Below are 17938 nucleotides of genomic sequence, written 5' to 3'. Positions count from 1 at the left end.
ACCAGTCCACTGGCTTCCAGTCCACTGTCAACAGACACTTTTATTCAGTGTAAACAAACACTAACACTAGTGGAATCTCAGAGAGCGGAAATGGGATTGATATTCTCTTTTACTTTGAAAACATGAAGGGGGGGGCGTGGCGTCTGTTTTTATCTTTTCTATGAATATATTGCCCCTACTATGCTATGAAAAAAAAAAAAACAGAAAAGCTTATGAAAAAACTACAAATCCTGATTGTGTACTTTCCTATGTGCCATTAAGCACTGGTGTCATGTGACAAAGAAAATCAATGCTTAGCAAAGACACTCTAAAACTGGTGGAAATTTCCATAGTTGGTTAAAAAGAGTTAGATCCCCACCATGTATTTTCCATTACACTCAATGTAACTAGTTCATAGACAAGGACCAAAAGTTTCAAGAAGGAATGCTGACTTAGCTGCAGTGCTTCTATTCTTCAAATGATGTCATTTAATATTTTATCTAAAGTTTAACTAAAAGAAATCTGATTTTTACTATGCTTGAAGCTATAGCTGATCTAAATATAAAACCCAATAAATTTGAGTTCAGCTCAACTTCATTACAGATGTGGTTTGTATCAAGCCTTTACTTGTCATGACAGCAATCATGTGTTCAAGTGATCTCACAGTGCACCATTAAGAGTGTTAAAATCTGGTTTATTTACATATGTTGTTTTCAGTCCAAAAAGATTTTTAAATGATTACTTTTGTGACAAATCATTTTGATTAATGAGAATCACAAAACTTCTTAAATGTATGGGCAACATGTAGAGATGACACTGAAACAGGTACAAAGAAATTATTCAGATATTAAAAACAAATAAGAGGCAAACAGGTCACAGATCCATGGCACTTTAAGACTTTTGACAACAATAATTTTCAGACTAAATATTTTTTTTAATATTACTCCATCGCTTGTTAGCCATTTTTTATTCAGAGATAGCAAACATTTTTACAAAAATAATATCCTTAATATGACAATTATTCACAAGGCTATTAGCCATACACCTGCAAAAACAATTTACTTCTAGATGTATCAAGGATTTTAATACATGTTTAACAGGAATCTTTTCCTTTTTTTTTTTCAAAACTCCAGTGCTTTTTCGCTGTAACAAACATAGATAGATTTAAAAAAAAAAAAGAGCAACGTAAATTTTGTGCATTTAGGATCAGAGCATGTACAATCCAAGTACAAAATAAAAATCAACAGCAGAACCATGCTCAGATAAGCCCACCAAAACACATGTACTTCACTTGCAGGTATTCATCAATACCATATTTTGAGCCCTCTCTACCCAGGCCTGATTGTTTAACACCACCAAAACAGGCTTCTGCTGTGGAGAGAAGAGCCTCGTTTATCCCAACCATTCCCACCTCCAATTGCTCAGCCACTCGCCAGATCTGACTCAGGTCTTGAGAGTAAAAGTAGCCTGAGGAGAAAGAACTTGCTGGTTGGTAATGCTTTTCATACTCATTAAACACCCAAGGGAATGTACGGTTAAAGATGAAGGATGAGAAAAAACAAAGTCAAATAAAGTTTGCTTAAAAATATTTACATATGAAATTACTTCACAAACCTGCTAATCCAACCTGTGATGCATTAGAAATGGCAAGAGCTTCCTCTTCTGTGTTGAATCTTAACAAGCAAAACAACATAAAAATGAGCTTGAAAAGCCTTTTAGTTATTCAGTGACTATAATTTATGTTGTATTTAAGGTCAAACTCATCAATAGCATACAGTACAGTACAGTAAAAGGTTAGTTCCGCAATTAAACCGTTGTTAAGTCTTTCCATCACCAGCCTCTCTTTTCTCTCCTGAAAGTAATATGACTAAATGCATGTTGCATGAGAAACCTTAAAGCCCTTTCATGTTGGAAAAAAAGAAACATGTTGGAAAAAGTTATAGATTCGCGTCTGACTGTTACACAGCACAAACACTGGACACTCCATCCATATCTGTTTATACTGTGCATTATTTATACAAGAACAAAAAAAAAAAAAACAATATAAAACCTGTGATTTGCCTTACAGACGAAACTGCAGAAAATTCAATCAATGCCTACTGAATAATCATAATTACAAGCACCCAACATTGTATTTTAAACAATGTATAAAACAATAAAACAATAGGGAGACGTCTACTCACTTGAGAACTGGTATCAGAGGACCAAAAGTCTCCTCTCGCATACAGAGCATGTCAGCTGTGACATTGGACAGCAGTGTAGGCTGCATGAAAGATCCCTCAAGTCTCTTCCCACCTTTCAGTACTACAGCCCCATGTGAAACAGCATCTGTGATCTGATGCAGCACCTGAGAAGAAAAAAACACCCTTGATGTTCCTTGCATTCAACTTTCTGCCATTAGCTGCTTCTGTTTTATTCACTACTCAATCGCTTATACGCTCACTGAGCACTTTATTAGGACCAACTTTACACTTACTGCACTTGTTAAGGCAATTATTTCAACTGCCAGTTATATTACAGCAGTTCATGGCACAGGGTAATGTTCAACTCAACCACCAGATTGTGGAAAAAATGTGATCTTAATTATTTTGACCATAGAATGATTGTTGGTGCAGATTGGTTGGTTCTAGATTGGTTCAGAACACTACAGTAACTCAAATCAAACATTTGAAGATTAGAAATTCACCTGGTCAATCTTTAAATGTTCAAATTTGATGTGCCTACACTCACTGTAATCACTCCTCGGATTCCTGTTTTAGGCTGAAAGAAGTCATTGATTTGAGTCTCAAATTGGAAAGTACCTTCTCAGCAGCACGAACATTGATGAGAGGCCCCTGTGTGGTTGTGGAGTCAAACCCATGGCCTATGTGCAGCTCTGCGTCCATGGCCTTCCCCAGCTTTTCCATAAACACATCATGAATCCCACTCTGCACCAGGAAGCGGTTGGAGCATACACAGGTCTATATCACACAGCACACATCAGGAGTGAGTACTGCTTAAAGGGCACAAAAGCTGGAAAATTAAAGCTAGTTCAATTTTTTAAATTTTTTTTTATTAGCGCCTTACTTGGCCCGAGTTTCTAAACTTGGAAGCCATTGCCCCAGCTACAGCTTTGTCCACATCTGCACTGTCAAAGACAATGAAGGGAGCGTGTCCACCCAACTCCATAGACACCCTCTTGACAGTTTCTGCTGCATGCTTCAGCAGTATCTGCATTCAATTCAATACACATACATTAACAGGAAGATTTCTTATAATGTGACTCATTTCATTTGAACAAATAACACACAATTTTTTGGATGTTTGGATGTTCACTGTCTAGCTTTTTTTTTTTTAAGTGAAGAGAAACATTTGTAGCAATACAGAGCTGTAACGGTTGAGAATTACCCATGCAAGCTAATCTTCCTACCTACGAACAATCTCGGATATTTCCGTCCAAGCTTTATTTCACTTTATAATGTCTTTATACACAATTGATAAGATTTTATATGAAGAGCCAACCACAAGTTTTTCTTTTTTGTGTAGAACAGTAAAATAATTGCAGGTAGGGACTAAAGCTATAAAGGCATAAATAAAAAAATGTCAAGTCACACATGCTACAGCATTTGTCTAACAAATCATTCATGCCATATCTAATTTGTATAAACTGAAAATCTCAAATTATAAATCGCTTGCCAATGTTGCTGAAATTGTGGCTCCGTGTCACATGTATGTAAAAGGTGAATGGCAACCTCTGAAGTTAGGGTTAATAACAGTGTCATTTCCTATGCAGTACACCATACTGTAACCACAGCTGTGCACACGAGTATGAATACCTTGCCGGTGGCAGTGGAGCCAGTGAAAGAAATTTTAGCCACTAGAGGGTCAGTGCAGAGGATTTCTCCCACAGCAGGGGCCTTCTCCCTGGAGCAAGGAACCACGTTAAACACTCCAGGAGGGATTCCGGCCTGCGCTGCTAGCTGCACAAATATATCCATATTCATTTGTTGTCAACTTTGCACAAAAAACTGTTACATGTATTAACATATTAAAAAACAACTATATATAAAAAGTCAGTAGTACTAACCTCAGCAAGAGCTAGAGCAGAAAGGGGCGTGTCTTCAGCTGGCTTCACCACTACAGTACAGCCAACCGCCAAGGCCGCTCCCACCTTTCTTGTGATCATGGCACTGGGGAAGTTCCACTGTGATTGGACAAAAAGAGATATTAGCTTGTCATAGTTGTAAACCGATATAGATAGTAAGTCGCAGCGTCCACAGCTGAAAGATGAGCTACTCACTGGTGTGATTATAGAGGCTACGCCCACTGGCTCTTTGAGCAACAGTATCTTGCGGTCCTTGGCTGCTGGTGCCACAATGTCCCCGTAGACACGGCGAGCTTCCTCAGAGAACCACTCAAGAAAAGACGCAGAGTATGCAATCTCAGCTAGGGACTCCTTCATGGGCTTGCCCTGGAAATTCATAATGCAAACGATATCCACTTATTTTACCAGCACAATTCTACGTACAATAAACATGCATCTATGTGTCTGCAATTTTGGAGGAACATCCTGATGCACCCTGGCAGGTTATATATGGTCCATGGATGTTATTTGAAATGAATTGTAAAGCCAGTGTTATGTATTCTCCTTAACAGTGCCAGTTCCCAGTGCTAAATGCATATTCGTAATTGCATGTTTAATTACCATTAATTCCTCAGCAGAGGGGGGTACTGAAAATCAACTGCAGGAAGAGACAGAAAGGGTAGGTCTGGTTTTATGAGGTAAGATGAATGTTTTTCATTCTTCATGAAATAAATTCCTAGCTACTACACTGCTTAAGGGTGAGCAAAGCTGTATCACTACCAACACAGTTCATCAAATCAAAACACCTTCAACAGCATGAGCATTAGAAGCAAATGCTGAAACTAACTTTGTCAGGGTGATCGAATTTCTATTAAACATTCATGGTGGGATTTTGGTTTCTAGCACAATACAGTTATACACAATCAGCGTCATAAATATTTGATCCTTGACAAACCTATGTTTATTTCAGCTGTCTACTATAGTATATCGGAGGACATCACCAGATGCTAGCTTTCCTTTCTGGTAATTCAGTTCTTGGGGTGTCTTGCTTTCAGCAATTAAAATCCATGCAACTGATTTAGGGCTGGTGATTGATTTGGCCAGTACAGAATATTCTACTTCTCTGCATTAAAAAGTCTTGGGTTACTTGGGCTACATTGAATGCAAAACAAAAACACATCTGGATCCACGTTACAAACATGGATCCATATTCTGAGCACAACAGCATTTTCCAGCTTGACATCTATTGGGTTCACACAGCCAAATCTGTGTGACATGGTCCACTAGCATAATGAAACACAGGGACACCAACTGTCCTGCAAAAATGACTGACATCAACCAAAAGAAAAGTTTATAATGGCAGGTAAGTATTAGAATAGGCACCATAACCCTAGATGAATTGTGTACCCTGTTTGTTCAAGAATGGGCTAACATTGACAGAAACCTATTCAAGACATAACTGATACAGATTTAATGTCAGAGAGGCAAAAACAAGTATTTTGGAAAACAAAGCATTATTCTTAGACTTCATTACACTTCATTCTGAGAGAGAGATCATAGACATGTTTGGCACTAATTTCTAATACCAAACTGAATGCTCATGTACTCTAGTGTCACTCACACACTCTGCTGTAATAAGCTTGGCCAGATCCTCCTTGTGCTGATTGACCAAATCAAACCATTTCCGTAGCAGAAGGCTCCTTTCCTGAAAAGTGCATGAAAAATGTTAAATGCATGGAAGTGAAAAAAACAAAAACAGATGTATAAAACTACTATCAAACCAGTACGTAGCATTTATTTAAAAAAAATACTTAAAAGATATCATGACAATCATTTAAAAACACCAGGTTTCCAAGACAAGTTTTAGTATTAAGATGTATTAAAATAGTCATCCAAAATGAGAAAAATATTTCAGTCAGTGAAGGCTAGTTTTGAGAGAATGGTCAAGAAATATATATAAGATGTTAAAATATGTAAATAAGTTTTTAACAAGAATGATCAAAAATAGCAATCAGTCATTTCTGACATTACATTTCTGCCATTTAGCAGACACACTTATCCAGAGTGACGTACAATTTATTTCATTTTCTACAACTGAGCAATTGAGGGTTAAATGCCTTGCTCAGGGGAACAGCAGTGGCAGCTTGGTGGACGTGGGATTCGAACTCATGACCTTCGGGTCAGTAGAACAACTTATCGACCACATGCCTTAATTATGTAATGTGAATTAATCTATGAACACAACACATATACTTAATTTTTTGCATGCCTTTTCTACGTGCACCCTGTGTGTTCTCAAATCGATGCACGTGTTTAGTTTTGCGGAAAATGTGCATGTCCGTGTACGTTTTCTGCGCGTTTTTCTTCTGCCTGTCGGCCACCGTAGGCTTTGAGTCAATATATTCATAAACAATATAAGAGTCACGAAGCAGAAAACAGAGTGAAGTGCCCCATCTCTACTATTAAATGATCAGTGTTTATAATAATCAGCTTAGCTTTAGACCCGTTAATATACACTGTTAAATCTATAGCATAGGCCATACATATCGCTGTATAACAAAGAAACCGTGAACATGAGAGGTTTAACGAGCGTTCGGTGTGTAGCATGTTGGTCAGGGTACATGTAGCACACGCCGTTTACCAACTCGCGATGGGTAATTCGCAAAGCACAACATTCCTTCCGTTTACCCAGCGCGAGATCATAGGAAGGAATTAAAAGTACGAGGCTCCAGGTGTAAGAAGCGGGGCAACTTTGACCAAATTTCAAACTTAAAGTTCATGCAAACAGATATTAATAGACAGGTTTCAGTCAAATATTTATGGTTTATAGGCTGGATTTTGCCTTTTATGTAATAAAAGTCCATTAATATGGATTTTTAAGCAATAGGGAAACCGTTTGCCAGAACGGCGTGTGCTACATTTGCTCTGCCGATTGAGAAACCGCTTGCCAGAATGTACCCTGACCCATGTTGCTAACGCTACTCGCTGTTGCCGAGCAGTCAAAAATGTCACATTATAGTGTATTAAGTTCATTATAGAAGTATAGTAGCAACATACACTCAGGAATGCATCAGCAAAAACGTTGTTAAAGCTTTATTTTTTTAAAGGATAAAGACTATACGTGCTCTGGCATAACGTTATTACAACTTGAAAATTAGCATATAGCAAAAAGCTACTTGAATATTATACGTGCATACAACATGAAGATTAGCATGTATTGGCATATACTTTCACAGACATATACAACTTTACACACATCCTCCAGTATCAGCACTTAGAGTAAAGCAGTACAGCGTACTCAGGCGTAGATGCAGGGGAATATGGTCTGAAAGTGAATGTCTTAAATTCCCCAGTGCAAAAAAAAACAAAAAACTAAACTAACATTTATTTACCTTAGCGGTGTGAGTTTTCCATGAGTAAAAAGCTGTGTACGCGGCCCTAACCGCTTCCTGAGCCTGCTGAGGTCCGCAATCTGAGACCTGTGCCAGCTCTTGTCCTGTAGCTGGATCCAGCACAGGGAACTTGGAGGAGGCCGAAACCCAGCCGCCATTGATGAAGCCCTGAGTCCGTAGCAGCTCGCCGGTAATATTCAGGCTGTATTGACGGCTTAACATGCTTGGAAGACTATGGAATGTCTGACGAACAAAATGTCGACTTTTTGCAAGACAGATGCTAGCCATTACCCGAATCAGAGTATGAGACAATGAAGGAACCGCCGAGCTTCAACGGAGCCACACAGTCAGGATCCAGCGGTATGAAGACGTTTCCGCACGAGCTACAGCTCTTTAACGTTATAGAAACAGACAGACAATCTGCATAATAAACTACAATCCTGTCTGTTCTGCTCTCGGCATGCTTTTTATGTGAATGAATGACGGTAAAAAGTGACAGAATGTACATGATTGAATATGAAATGTGAGTTTCTAATGTTATCAAAGGCTTTGGGTTCAGGCTTTAATTCCAACCAAAGGAAGCCAATCGATTGTGAATCAATGATTGGATTGTAGACATGCAACCACACACTTTATTTAAATGGAAACACGTGTTTCAAAGTATTCCTGTGACAGTATATTCAATTTATACACCTAAAATGTGGCAAAAGAAATTAATAAGCACAACGTGATATAATTTACAGAAGATCTAGAAAGGCCATGAGCCATTTGTTTTTCTGTCTTTATCTTATGAACTTATTGTTCTTGTGATAAAAAATATTTTCTGAAGTGCACAACTTGTGCTTACTCATGATGACCATGTACATCAGTTTTTACTTCTACATAGTAATCAGGGACTAAAACAAGAGGCAATACGTAGCTGTATGTTTGTCACTGTTAGACAAATTTAATTTAAATTAGTGTTCATCATAAACTGTGCAAATCCCCCCAGCTACACCCCCCAACATCTTGTGAATAACCGTCAAAAAATATCAGCTCAGTGGTTAAGGTGTTGGGCTACTGATCGGAAGGTCATGGGATCGAACCCCAGGTCCACCAAGCTACCACTGCCCTGGGCAAGGCCCTTAACCCTCAGTTGCAAGTCACTCTGGATAAGGGTGTCTGCTAAATGCCATAAATAAAATAAATATTAGATGTTAGTGCGGTTATCAAGTGTCCACAAACTCTTGGTCATAGATTGTACATCTAAACTTTCACTGGACATGTGGTTGAACTTGCAGTTAATGGGTATTGGCAAATGTCATGAGAATATGATCATAAGACAACTTCCAGAAAATGGACCTAATTCTCCTTGAATCAGTTTCTGTTTTCTAAATAAAATAAAGATTAAATAAAATTAAAAAACTTTTTATTTCCTTGATTCAGTTATGACAATTCTTTACACATACCCAGTAAAGAAGTGCATACCTAAATTAAGCCAGAAAAAAAGACTAATTTTGAATTACACATAACAATAAGTTCCAGCCAAAGTTAATGTGTTTACAACTGAAAATGTGTCCTGTTAAATATAAAACCAGCTTATTTGAAAAAAGAATGGGAAAGGATATTTACACACTAGCATTCCATCTGTAATGTTAGTTGAGCGGTTATTTGCCTGTTCATACCAGAAAGTCAGACAAGTATTGTAAACATAATCTGCAGAGGAAAATACTTAATATCAGTGATCTATATTCAAAATGGTCCAAGAAAATAAAAGTCACATAAATCAAACATTTGCAAGTATGCTCTCATACACACAATAAAACAATGGTTTGGGAAGTCAAATTTACACTTTATTTAAGCCAATCACATTCTGTGTGTATTATGTTAATAATCAACCAAATGACCTACTGTTTTCCAAATAAAAGAGAAAAATACATCACACTGCTGAAAGCTGAGCCATGTTGATCAACAAATAAGCTGTGGGTTGTTAATCCCTTTAAATGTGACAGTATACATTTCTTTGCTAGTTTTGTTAAATTATTTTTACATGTTATCACAGCTCAGTGATGTAAAGCATGTGATGATTTCAGCCTCCAGTGTGCTAGACTTAAAGTAATAGACAGAAGCTTCTAATTAGCTTTAACCCTAGTGAAAAATTAAATTGGCTGATCGAATATATATGTAAATGAGTGAAGCTGTAAAATTGAGTGTAAATTTGACTTCTCTCCCTGCACCATTTCTGTAACAAGAAAAGAAATAAATAACAGAGGTAAACTAGAAAAATAAAACAGACCACACTGTGAATGAGAAAAAACTAATACCTGTACATTGATCAAACACAAAATTAGCATCAAATTAGATCAAAATCATGTTTCTCCAACAGTAAAAATACATGTACATCAAAATTTAGAACATTTTTTTTTCCTTTTTAAGGGGGTAAAACCTTATATGTACATGTGCTATACAAAATTACCCATGTATTCTCAAATATAAAGCTATACAAAGAGGATGCACAAACATTTGATAATTCTGCAAAAAATATGATAAAAAGACAAAATAATGATCAATTGTATTTATGAAAATAGGATGACTATACACACTCTTCTGTAACTCTGAAAACTGTTCAACCAAAAAAATAAAGAGAGCAAAAGAATGGCTTCCTCCTGTTAGGATAGCAGCTGGAAAAAGGGAAAGGAGAAAAGTAAACATTTGAATTTGTTCAAATAATCAGAAATATGAGAAGGCTGTATCAAAGGAATAAGATGAATCATATGTTGCAAATTGATATAAATTTAGATTTTAGGCCAGAAACGTCAATACACAAATGGCCTTGTAAATAAAAGCACCAAAATGCCAAGATGTAAAAATGTTACTTTCATTTACTCACACTCTTCACCGTCTGCTTGATGAAGTCTTTCCTGGACGTCAGGTCAAAGTCTGGATAAAGGTCATAAACCTAAATGAAAAAATGTAAAAGGTAAATATAAGCTTATAACATGATGTGCTATTAACCATCTCCAATTACAGAAGTCGTTGTTAAAAAAAAAAAACACACCCTGAATGACTGTGTATTAATCTTATTAATTGCCCACAATTACTTTGAACAGCAGTACTGGCAGATAAAAACAGACATGCAGAAACACTTCAGACAGTCTAACTCTCACCTCCTCATTTGTACAGTCTGCTCAAACAGATCATCTTCCAAAGTCTAAACCTTTTTATATGCTAATTTTACGGCCAAAACCACCTCTGTAGACAGAAATATCTAAATCCTGCATTCTCTATTTAGTCCTGTGTAGAAGTCACCTGTTGGCAAATCTGCTTCATCGTCACTTCCTCTAGATTTGCATCTTTCAGGAGGTCTTTGACAGCTGATTTCAACTGTTCATTACTTGGTGGCTTTTTAATCATCTTGATCAGAGGCTCATCATCATCATCATCTGAGCTTTCAATCTTCACTGAAAGAAGAGGAAATAGAAGACTTCATGTCAATCCTGTAATTGTGCTCCAAACATTGTGCTCCAAACAACCAACCACACACAATTGTACCAACCACTCAAAAATGAATATTTTTGTTTTTGCAATACAATATTAACACTAGGCATCAAGAAAAAATAAATAAATACAAGACAAGCTTTACAAAGCTCTTACACTGAATTGTGTATGGTGGTCAATGTTAATACAGATAGTGCTTACTGGAACCTTTTTGCATTCTGGCAAGAAAATGTCAATCACCATGGTTCCCAGAAGCTACAGACAATACAATTTGGGCAGTGGTGGTTTAATGGTCAAAGCTCTGCAGACCAAAATGTGCTCTGGCCCTAGCTTAATAGCAAGCTGGGATATGCAAAGAAAAGGATTTCACTGTGTGGAAAGGTATGTGTGACATAAATGCTTTTCGCTTATTATTATTATTACGGCCCTGGAAGGCAAGCACATGTACATTCATAAACGATCACCAATTAATATTCCAAACTACAAATAAAATCATGATCATAGTTTGCTTCATATGTTTATCAGCTGCAGACGTACATGTTACAATGTTCATATCAGGGTTTGTTTCTGAGCTGTTGTTTAGGAATGCAATATTTTAATCCACTAAAAGAACATTTCTCATATCTAAAATGTTAACATGTTGCCAAAATGAATTTTCATTAGACAGTTTATTGTAAACTCTATGACCAACTGTTTAGGGAAACCTGCTTTTGTGCTTTTTGAACGCTGTTGTAAAACCCAGCACTCGATTTGATTTTGTTGTGGCCCTGGAGATTTGTTCAATCAGTAAAGCAAGGGGTTTGGCACTGATGTTTCCATTCATATTCACCCCAAAGGTGATCAATGGGGTTGTGGTCCCAACTCTGTGGAGGCCACTTGCCATAGCGTCACTGAAATCGCAATGCACATGACCCCTTAGTTCCAGTGAAAGGAAAGCTTAATGCCACAGCATACAAAAACATTGATTGTGCACTTCCAAATTTGGGGGAACAGTCTACGGAAGGAACACATGCAGGTTTGATGGTTGGGTGTACACAAACATTCAGTGTATTTATAGTTACACTCAGCCCTGCTGTCACAGAGGCTGATGTCTTGGCCCCAATATTGATTGGATTAGTGTCCAGAATTCTGATTAATAGTATCAGACCTGCCAACCTTGGAAAATTTTTTTGAGTAGCAACTTACTGCATCGACGAGGCGCAAGATCAGGCACATTTGCTGGTCAGTGTTGATTAAGTTCACAAGCTCATTCATCACAAATTTTTACTATATTTTTCCTATATAAATACTGGCAAATAACGTAAAATTTGATCTGTGCATAAAACCTAAACTTTAGGAACAACACCGGTCAAGAACTTCTGAGGGGCATATACTCGCTTCTTTTAAGATCTGCTTCCCTCTCCCTCTCTGTCAATATCCTCATCTGACATCATATGTATTACTAACTGCAAGGCACACACAACACACACACACACATCATCATCCTCTTGTTTTTCATAATAGGTTTCCATGCGCATTTGCATGAAAACACTTTGTACATTATTAATATGTTTTAAGGCACAAATGGCATGTAAGAATATTTGCATTTTACAGTACTAAAGTACAAAATGCACAATAACAATACTTGGCTGCTACTAAAATAAAGAGTATAACGTTATGTGCATGATCGTTTGTGTATAATATCTGCATACTTTTTTAACAACTCTATGTATTGCCATAAATTAGATCTAATAAACTAAACAGTAACTTCATATCTGACAACACATACATGTGTTAATTTTCTCAGCAATAATGCAAGACTCTAGACTTCGCTATGGTTTTGACTGGCTGATCATATAATAATACCTCCCTCGTCATTACTACTTTCTGCTTTTATTTCCCTGCTTTTCACAAAAAAATATGTTCATCAGATGTGATCTACAGGAGCCAGTAACAATCGAGTCAGAATACGATTGATATTTAAAAAATTACATTAGTTTCGTCATGTTATAGCATGACTGCGTGCTATAAAAGGGATACAAACGCTTGTGGATATTCATTTCTGCATGCTCGTGCCAGTTTGTCTTTTCCGTTAAAGTACAACGGCAATGCGTTTACAGGCATGACTTACGTTTTCCTATATAAATACTGGCAAATAAAGTAAAACTTGATCTGTGCGTAAAACTTAAACTTGAGGCACAACACCGCCTGTGGTTCGGCAGGCTTATTAAAATGGATGCAATTCACAATTCTGGCCATTTACCTTTGAAACGTTAAGTCCTAACTTGTAAAAAAAAAAGTCACTGTAAGAAGAATTGAAGACGGACAGAGACAAATGAAAACCACATTCGTTTTGACGGCTCTCCGCGTGTAGTGTTGAAGAGTTTTAAACTGGCGCTATGATTGGTCGAATTATTATTTTCTCAGGTTGTTGCCCAATGCGGTTACACCCACAGGCACATTGCCTGGTGCGCAAATGCACAGACAGTTGAACTCAAAGGCATCAACGTTTTTTTCCAATGCATATTTTGAAGTGACAAATCGTAGCAGCGTACCTTGATGTCTAAATGCGTATCTGCTACACAAAATGCGTAAAGGTTGGCAGGTCTGCATTATAAAAGCAAAAAGGTTACAACTGCCAAAATATACATTTTAATATCAATTAACTTACATTTGGTCTTGCTTGCATTATTTTTCTTTCTGTTGCTACTGCTGTCTGCTTTCTTTGTTTTGGGAGCAGGCTTGGCCTTCACTTTCTTCTGGGGAGCTGGTTTCTTTTTAACCTTAGAATGTCAAAAAGCCTTCCATGAATATGTAGGCTGAGTAAAACCAATTTATACGCATTGAAAAAAAATATCAAAGCTAACTATTTTTGGAGGTGTGTCTTCAGCAGACTCATCATCGTTGCCGTCATCATCATCATCATCATCATCATCATCTGACACTGCCTGATCAGAGTCTGCATCCTTCTTTGTGGCGGGGTTCTTTTTACTACTGGGTTTCTTTGACTTTGGTGCCTGGGTCAAGTTAATGTAAAGTAATAAGGCAAAAATAAATTAGTAAATAAAAAATGAATACTGACAAGATAAGAAAATGAAACATATTTTCAGGTCTGATATATAAATTGTCCATAATTCTCATATGTCTTCTGAGACTAAGTTTTAATGTTGCAAGGATCAACAAGTAACAGCAAAATTCTGTTACCCTCCCTGTACAACCTTAAAGGTATTTATTACCCTTCCTGATCATAAAATTGCTTTTAATGCTTTAATGCTAAAGATTGTTCATATTTCAAGTTCAAAAACATGCAAACTATTAACCTTTGCATATTTATCCACCTCTTCATCCTCATCATCCTCTGGTTCTTCATCTGAATCCATGTTCTCCTCTTCTTCAGACATGCTTTCCTCATCTTCATGTTTTTGACTGTCTGTCTTTTCACCATCCTTGTTTTTACTTTTATCTTCATCTTCATCAGCTTCATCGCTGCTGGAATCAGTAACAATTGCTTTAGACTTTCCACTTTCTAACTGCTGGTGCTTACTCTTGGCTAAAATTTTCTTTTCTCTTTTGGCATCTTTTGTAGATTTCTTCTTTCTCTTCTTTTTCAAGATTACCGGCTAAACAGAGAGAACCACAAAAACTCAAGTCATGTTTGTTCACACTACTACATTAAATTTAAAAATAATAATTTAAATATTCTTTATTATATATACAGATCTACATTAAATTTAAATCTAAATCCCATGTGCATGTCTTACCTTTCCAGAATTTGTGGGATTTATGAGAAACTGCATAATCCTTTCAACCAGAACACACTGAGTGCCACTTCTCTCAAGATCAAGAATTTGACAAATAGTCCTGAGTTGTATTTTAGGAAGCCTGCAGGACAGACAAATAGGCCTTCAGATCATGATAAAAACCTGTTAAAATGTCATTAATACAATACAAATATTCATTTGTTAATATAAAACAAAGATGTGAATCACTACTTTAACACTTTTTCCTTCTTTTTGTTGTAAGGGTCACTGTCACTCTCAAATGGAAATCCATTGAACAATCGCAGGTGTTTCCTTAGTGAAGATACCTGTTAGAAAATAAAATCTTTCAGTAAAATCTCAGAAATTACTCATGTAATTGATACAGATACTGTAATCTACAGTGTAAAAAGCTTACTGCTCCTGGACGATCGTATAATATCTTGTGAAGTGGTTTTAGCTGTGGGGCTTTGAGCTTTCCGATGGCATGATTGACACGAGCAATGTCTCCCAATTTGTCCCCATGGCCTATACTCTCAATTTTCAGCTTCTCTTTTGGTTTACCCATCTGCATATTGAATCTCTGGACCGTCTTCTTTTCTCGTTTTCCTTCTATGATTTCCCCTGGAACTACAAACACAAAAGTGAAAAAGTGTTTAAAGAAACAACAGGTAACTTTTAGAAGGACAGAACAGGGCTATTCAACTGGTGGCTCATAGATGAAATACTGGCCCTATAATCAGTTCTGCTTATTAATGTTTTTGTTGTCCTTTGCTCCCTGTTTGGGTCGCCACAGCAGAGCCTCTGGCACAAGGTTTTATACCAGATGCCCTTCTGGAGAGAACCCTCCGATTTTATCCATGCTTGAGTTCTGCACTGAGAGTTAACCCCTCAGTGGCTTAATGACAAAGTGCTTATAATGCAAAGTACTAATAAATTAAGTAAACATTTGGTGAAAAAAACAACAACTATGTAAATATATGATATTTTTCTCTCAAAATGCGATCTGGGTGCTGTCAATCACAGAGATAACTAAATTGACTGATGACAAAAATGTCTCAACTTTTCCATTGTATCTAACCTGATAAGTAGCCAATGTGTTTTTGAACAAGTGGAAAAATAAATAAAAAAGATGCAAAAACAAAATTAACATAAAATAAAATGGAAAAAAATACTTAAAGAACGTCACATCTGATTCAATTAGTTTTCACAACAGTGTAAATTAACGGATCAAATTTACAAAAATAAATAAATAAATAAATAGAGTCCTAGCACATACAAAACATTTAGTTCCTGCTACTGAATGTTATTACTTAAAGAGAAAATAATCCTGTGGATTTACATACATATCCTGCTCTTGGGTTTGTGTGGCACTGATTCATCTTGTTCCCCTTTAGTGCCTATGTCATGGATGGCTTCATTTGTAGCAGCTGACTTCATCTCAACTTCCATGGTGTCAGTCATCTCAGAGAGATTCCTGTTACACACAGGGTGAATAAAAAAACACCCGGTTTATTTGGGCACTTAACCGGTTCACACCTAAAGCTGACATGAGGATGATTTATTAATCAGGACTGTAAATCCTAAAGACAGTTACTTTAAATACCAAGAGCTGTGACACCTGCTTAAACCGACTAACTACATCACTTCAGAGTCCATTAACACAAGTGCACTGCTACAGAGATAAACAAGGAACAATCCTTACACAGAGCTTCTCTTAAACACAATTATTTTAAGTGGATACGTTTAGATTAAAAACACGACAAGCATTGTGTACTATTAACGCGTATTAAATAGAGCACATTCGCTTTAAATACTCGTATTACTAAACAGACAAAATCTTGCTACAACGCTGTAGCTACTATCGTTAGCAATCTGACTCAGAGTTCAAAAAAATTTGGCGCGAGTAAACTAGCGGTGCGAGCAGCTTGTCCTGCTGCTGAATTAATAACGACAACAAACAGCTTTTAGTCTATTTATTTTAATATAAACCGATATACATGGACTAGACATAAATTACTCGGACACCTTTGCCATTATAACATAATTCTGGAATTGTGTTTATGGATTTAATAATAGCTACAAACATTTAGCATAGCTTACTAGCTAGGTGGCTAACAAACCGTCCCGCCCACAAACCTAACCAAAACAAACGATACTTTAATCAACAGGCTATAAATATATCAGCAAAAACTCGTCATATTTAAATAACACAATGTGTAGGATTTAACGCATATTAATAACAATACTTACAGTCTAGGACTGGACATTCTGCGGGAGAAAATCACTCAAACTGAACTGAAAAAAAATCTGCAACATGGCGTTTGAAAAGTGTGGGCGTGTGATCACGTGACCTGCTCACCCTGGGACTAGGGACAAACACAAAGACCGGATTCCAAATGTCTTCGTGCTCCCTACAAGTGCGCACTAGATAGGGAACAAAGACGGCCTGTACACCGTCCCTATCTAGTCCCCTTCTCGTACAAATCAGCTGGGATTTGGACCATGTCAAAACCAGCAGAGAGGAATGGGATGTATGTTAGCTAAATAAACGTCACATCGAAATTATAAAGGAAGTGTAGAATAAAAATTACTTATACGTACAGTACTCAGTAGTTACAATTAATACTAGTACAAATAATGAGTAACGTTATGTAGAAAGGTTAAGAAATAATACTCATTTAAGATTGGTTTGAATTTGAATCTGGTTTGTCATTTTATACACAAAATGTCAAAGTAAATACCCCCTTTACATTCTCATACAATCATTGTTTGTTTGATGGTTTGCCATGAGTTTTGGGGCAGAGCTTTGTGTACATGGGAAGGAAATGGAGACAGACTCAAAAAAATAATCTCATTCAACTTTATTTCAAATTTATATATTCAAATTTATAAAATCTGATTCTCTCTTTACAAGCAGGTGAGAGCAGAAAAGCATTTCTGTATGTACAAAACAACAAACCTTGTATATAGATGAGCAATAAGTGCAGGGACTCATAAAACTGGACAGCTAGATACTGATCCCAGTACTGCCGGTGTTACTGGTGTTTTTTGCAAAACGAATTAAGTGTAACCCACACAACAGGGTTTGAATCAGAACAAGAATCAGAATCAGGTTTATTGGCCAAGTGTGTTGACACACACAAGGAATTTGGTTCTCTCATAAGTACAGACATAAATAACACTATACTATACAGGACAATACAAAAGAGACTATACAAGACAATACAGACAATGAGATACAATATAGACAGCACGAGTATTAAATATGAACACCGAATATATGACTG

The 17938-nt window shown here is 36.8% G+C and overlaps 2 protein-coding genes across 3 annotated transcripts; both read right to left on the bottom strand.

The window, feature by feature from the left end:
* Positions 1-652: 652 nt before the first annotated feature.
* On the bottom strand, positions 653-7832 carry aldh5a1 (aldehyde dehydrogenase 5 family, member A1 (succinate-semialdehyde dehydrogenase)). The gene is made up of 10 exons (XM_027149302.2): positions 7435-7832; positions 5664-5747; positions 4259-4429; positions 4046-4162; positions 3795-3938; positions 3046-3189; positions 2781-2939; positions 2163-2326; positions 1594-1652; positions 653-1446 (listed from the first exon to the last, which is right to left on the bottom strand). The coding sequence occupies exons 1-10, from the start codon at positions 7720-7722 to the stop codon at positions 1238-1240; spliced, it is 1539 nt and encodes a 512-aa protein (XP_027005103.1). The 5' UTR covers positions 7723-7832; the 3' UTR covers positions 653-1237.
* A 993-nt stretch (positions 7833-8825) lies between these two features.
* Positions 8826-17054, bottom strand: dek (DEK proto-oncogene). Of its 2 annotated transcripts, none has more exons than XM_027149303.2 (11): positions 16902-17054; positions 15995-16125; positions 15067-15278; positions 14883-14977; positions 14652-14772; positions 14211-14510; positions 13758-13907; positions 13562-13673; positions 10723-10874; positions 10304-10372; positions 8826-10094 (listed from the first exon to the last, which is right to left on the bottom strand). In XM_027149303.2, the coding sequence occupies exons 1-11, from the start codon at positions 16916-16918 to the stop codon at positions 10083-10085; spliced, it is 1371 nt and encodes a 456-aa protein (XP_027005104.2). In that variant the 5' UTR covers positions 16919-17054; the 3' UTR covers positions 8826-10082. The 2 variants fall into 2 exon arrangements, with proteins under 2 accessions (XP_027005104.2, XP_027005105.2); XM_027149304.2 differs by having other exon boundaries at positions 14229-14510.
* Positions 17055-17938: the final 884 nt, after the last annotated feature.

This window comes from Tachysurus fulvidraco, chromosome 3 (genome assembly GCF_022655615.1).
Source record: "Tachysurus fulvidraco isolate hzauxx_2018 chromosome 3, HZAU_PFXX_2.0, whole genome shotgun sequence".
Classification (NCBI taxonomy): Eukaryota; Metazoa; Chordata; class Actinopteri; order Siluriformes; family Bagridae; genus Tachysurus; species Tachysurus fulvidraco.
This window is presented reverse-complemented; position numbering and strand designations above follow the sequence as displayed.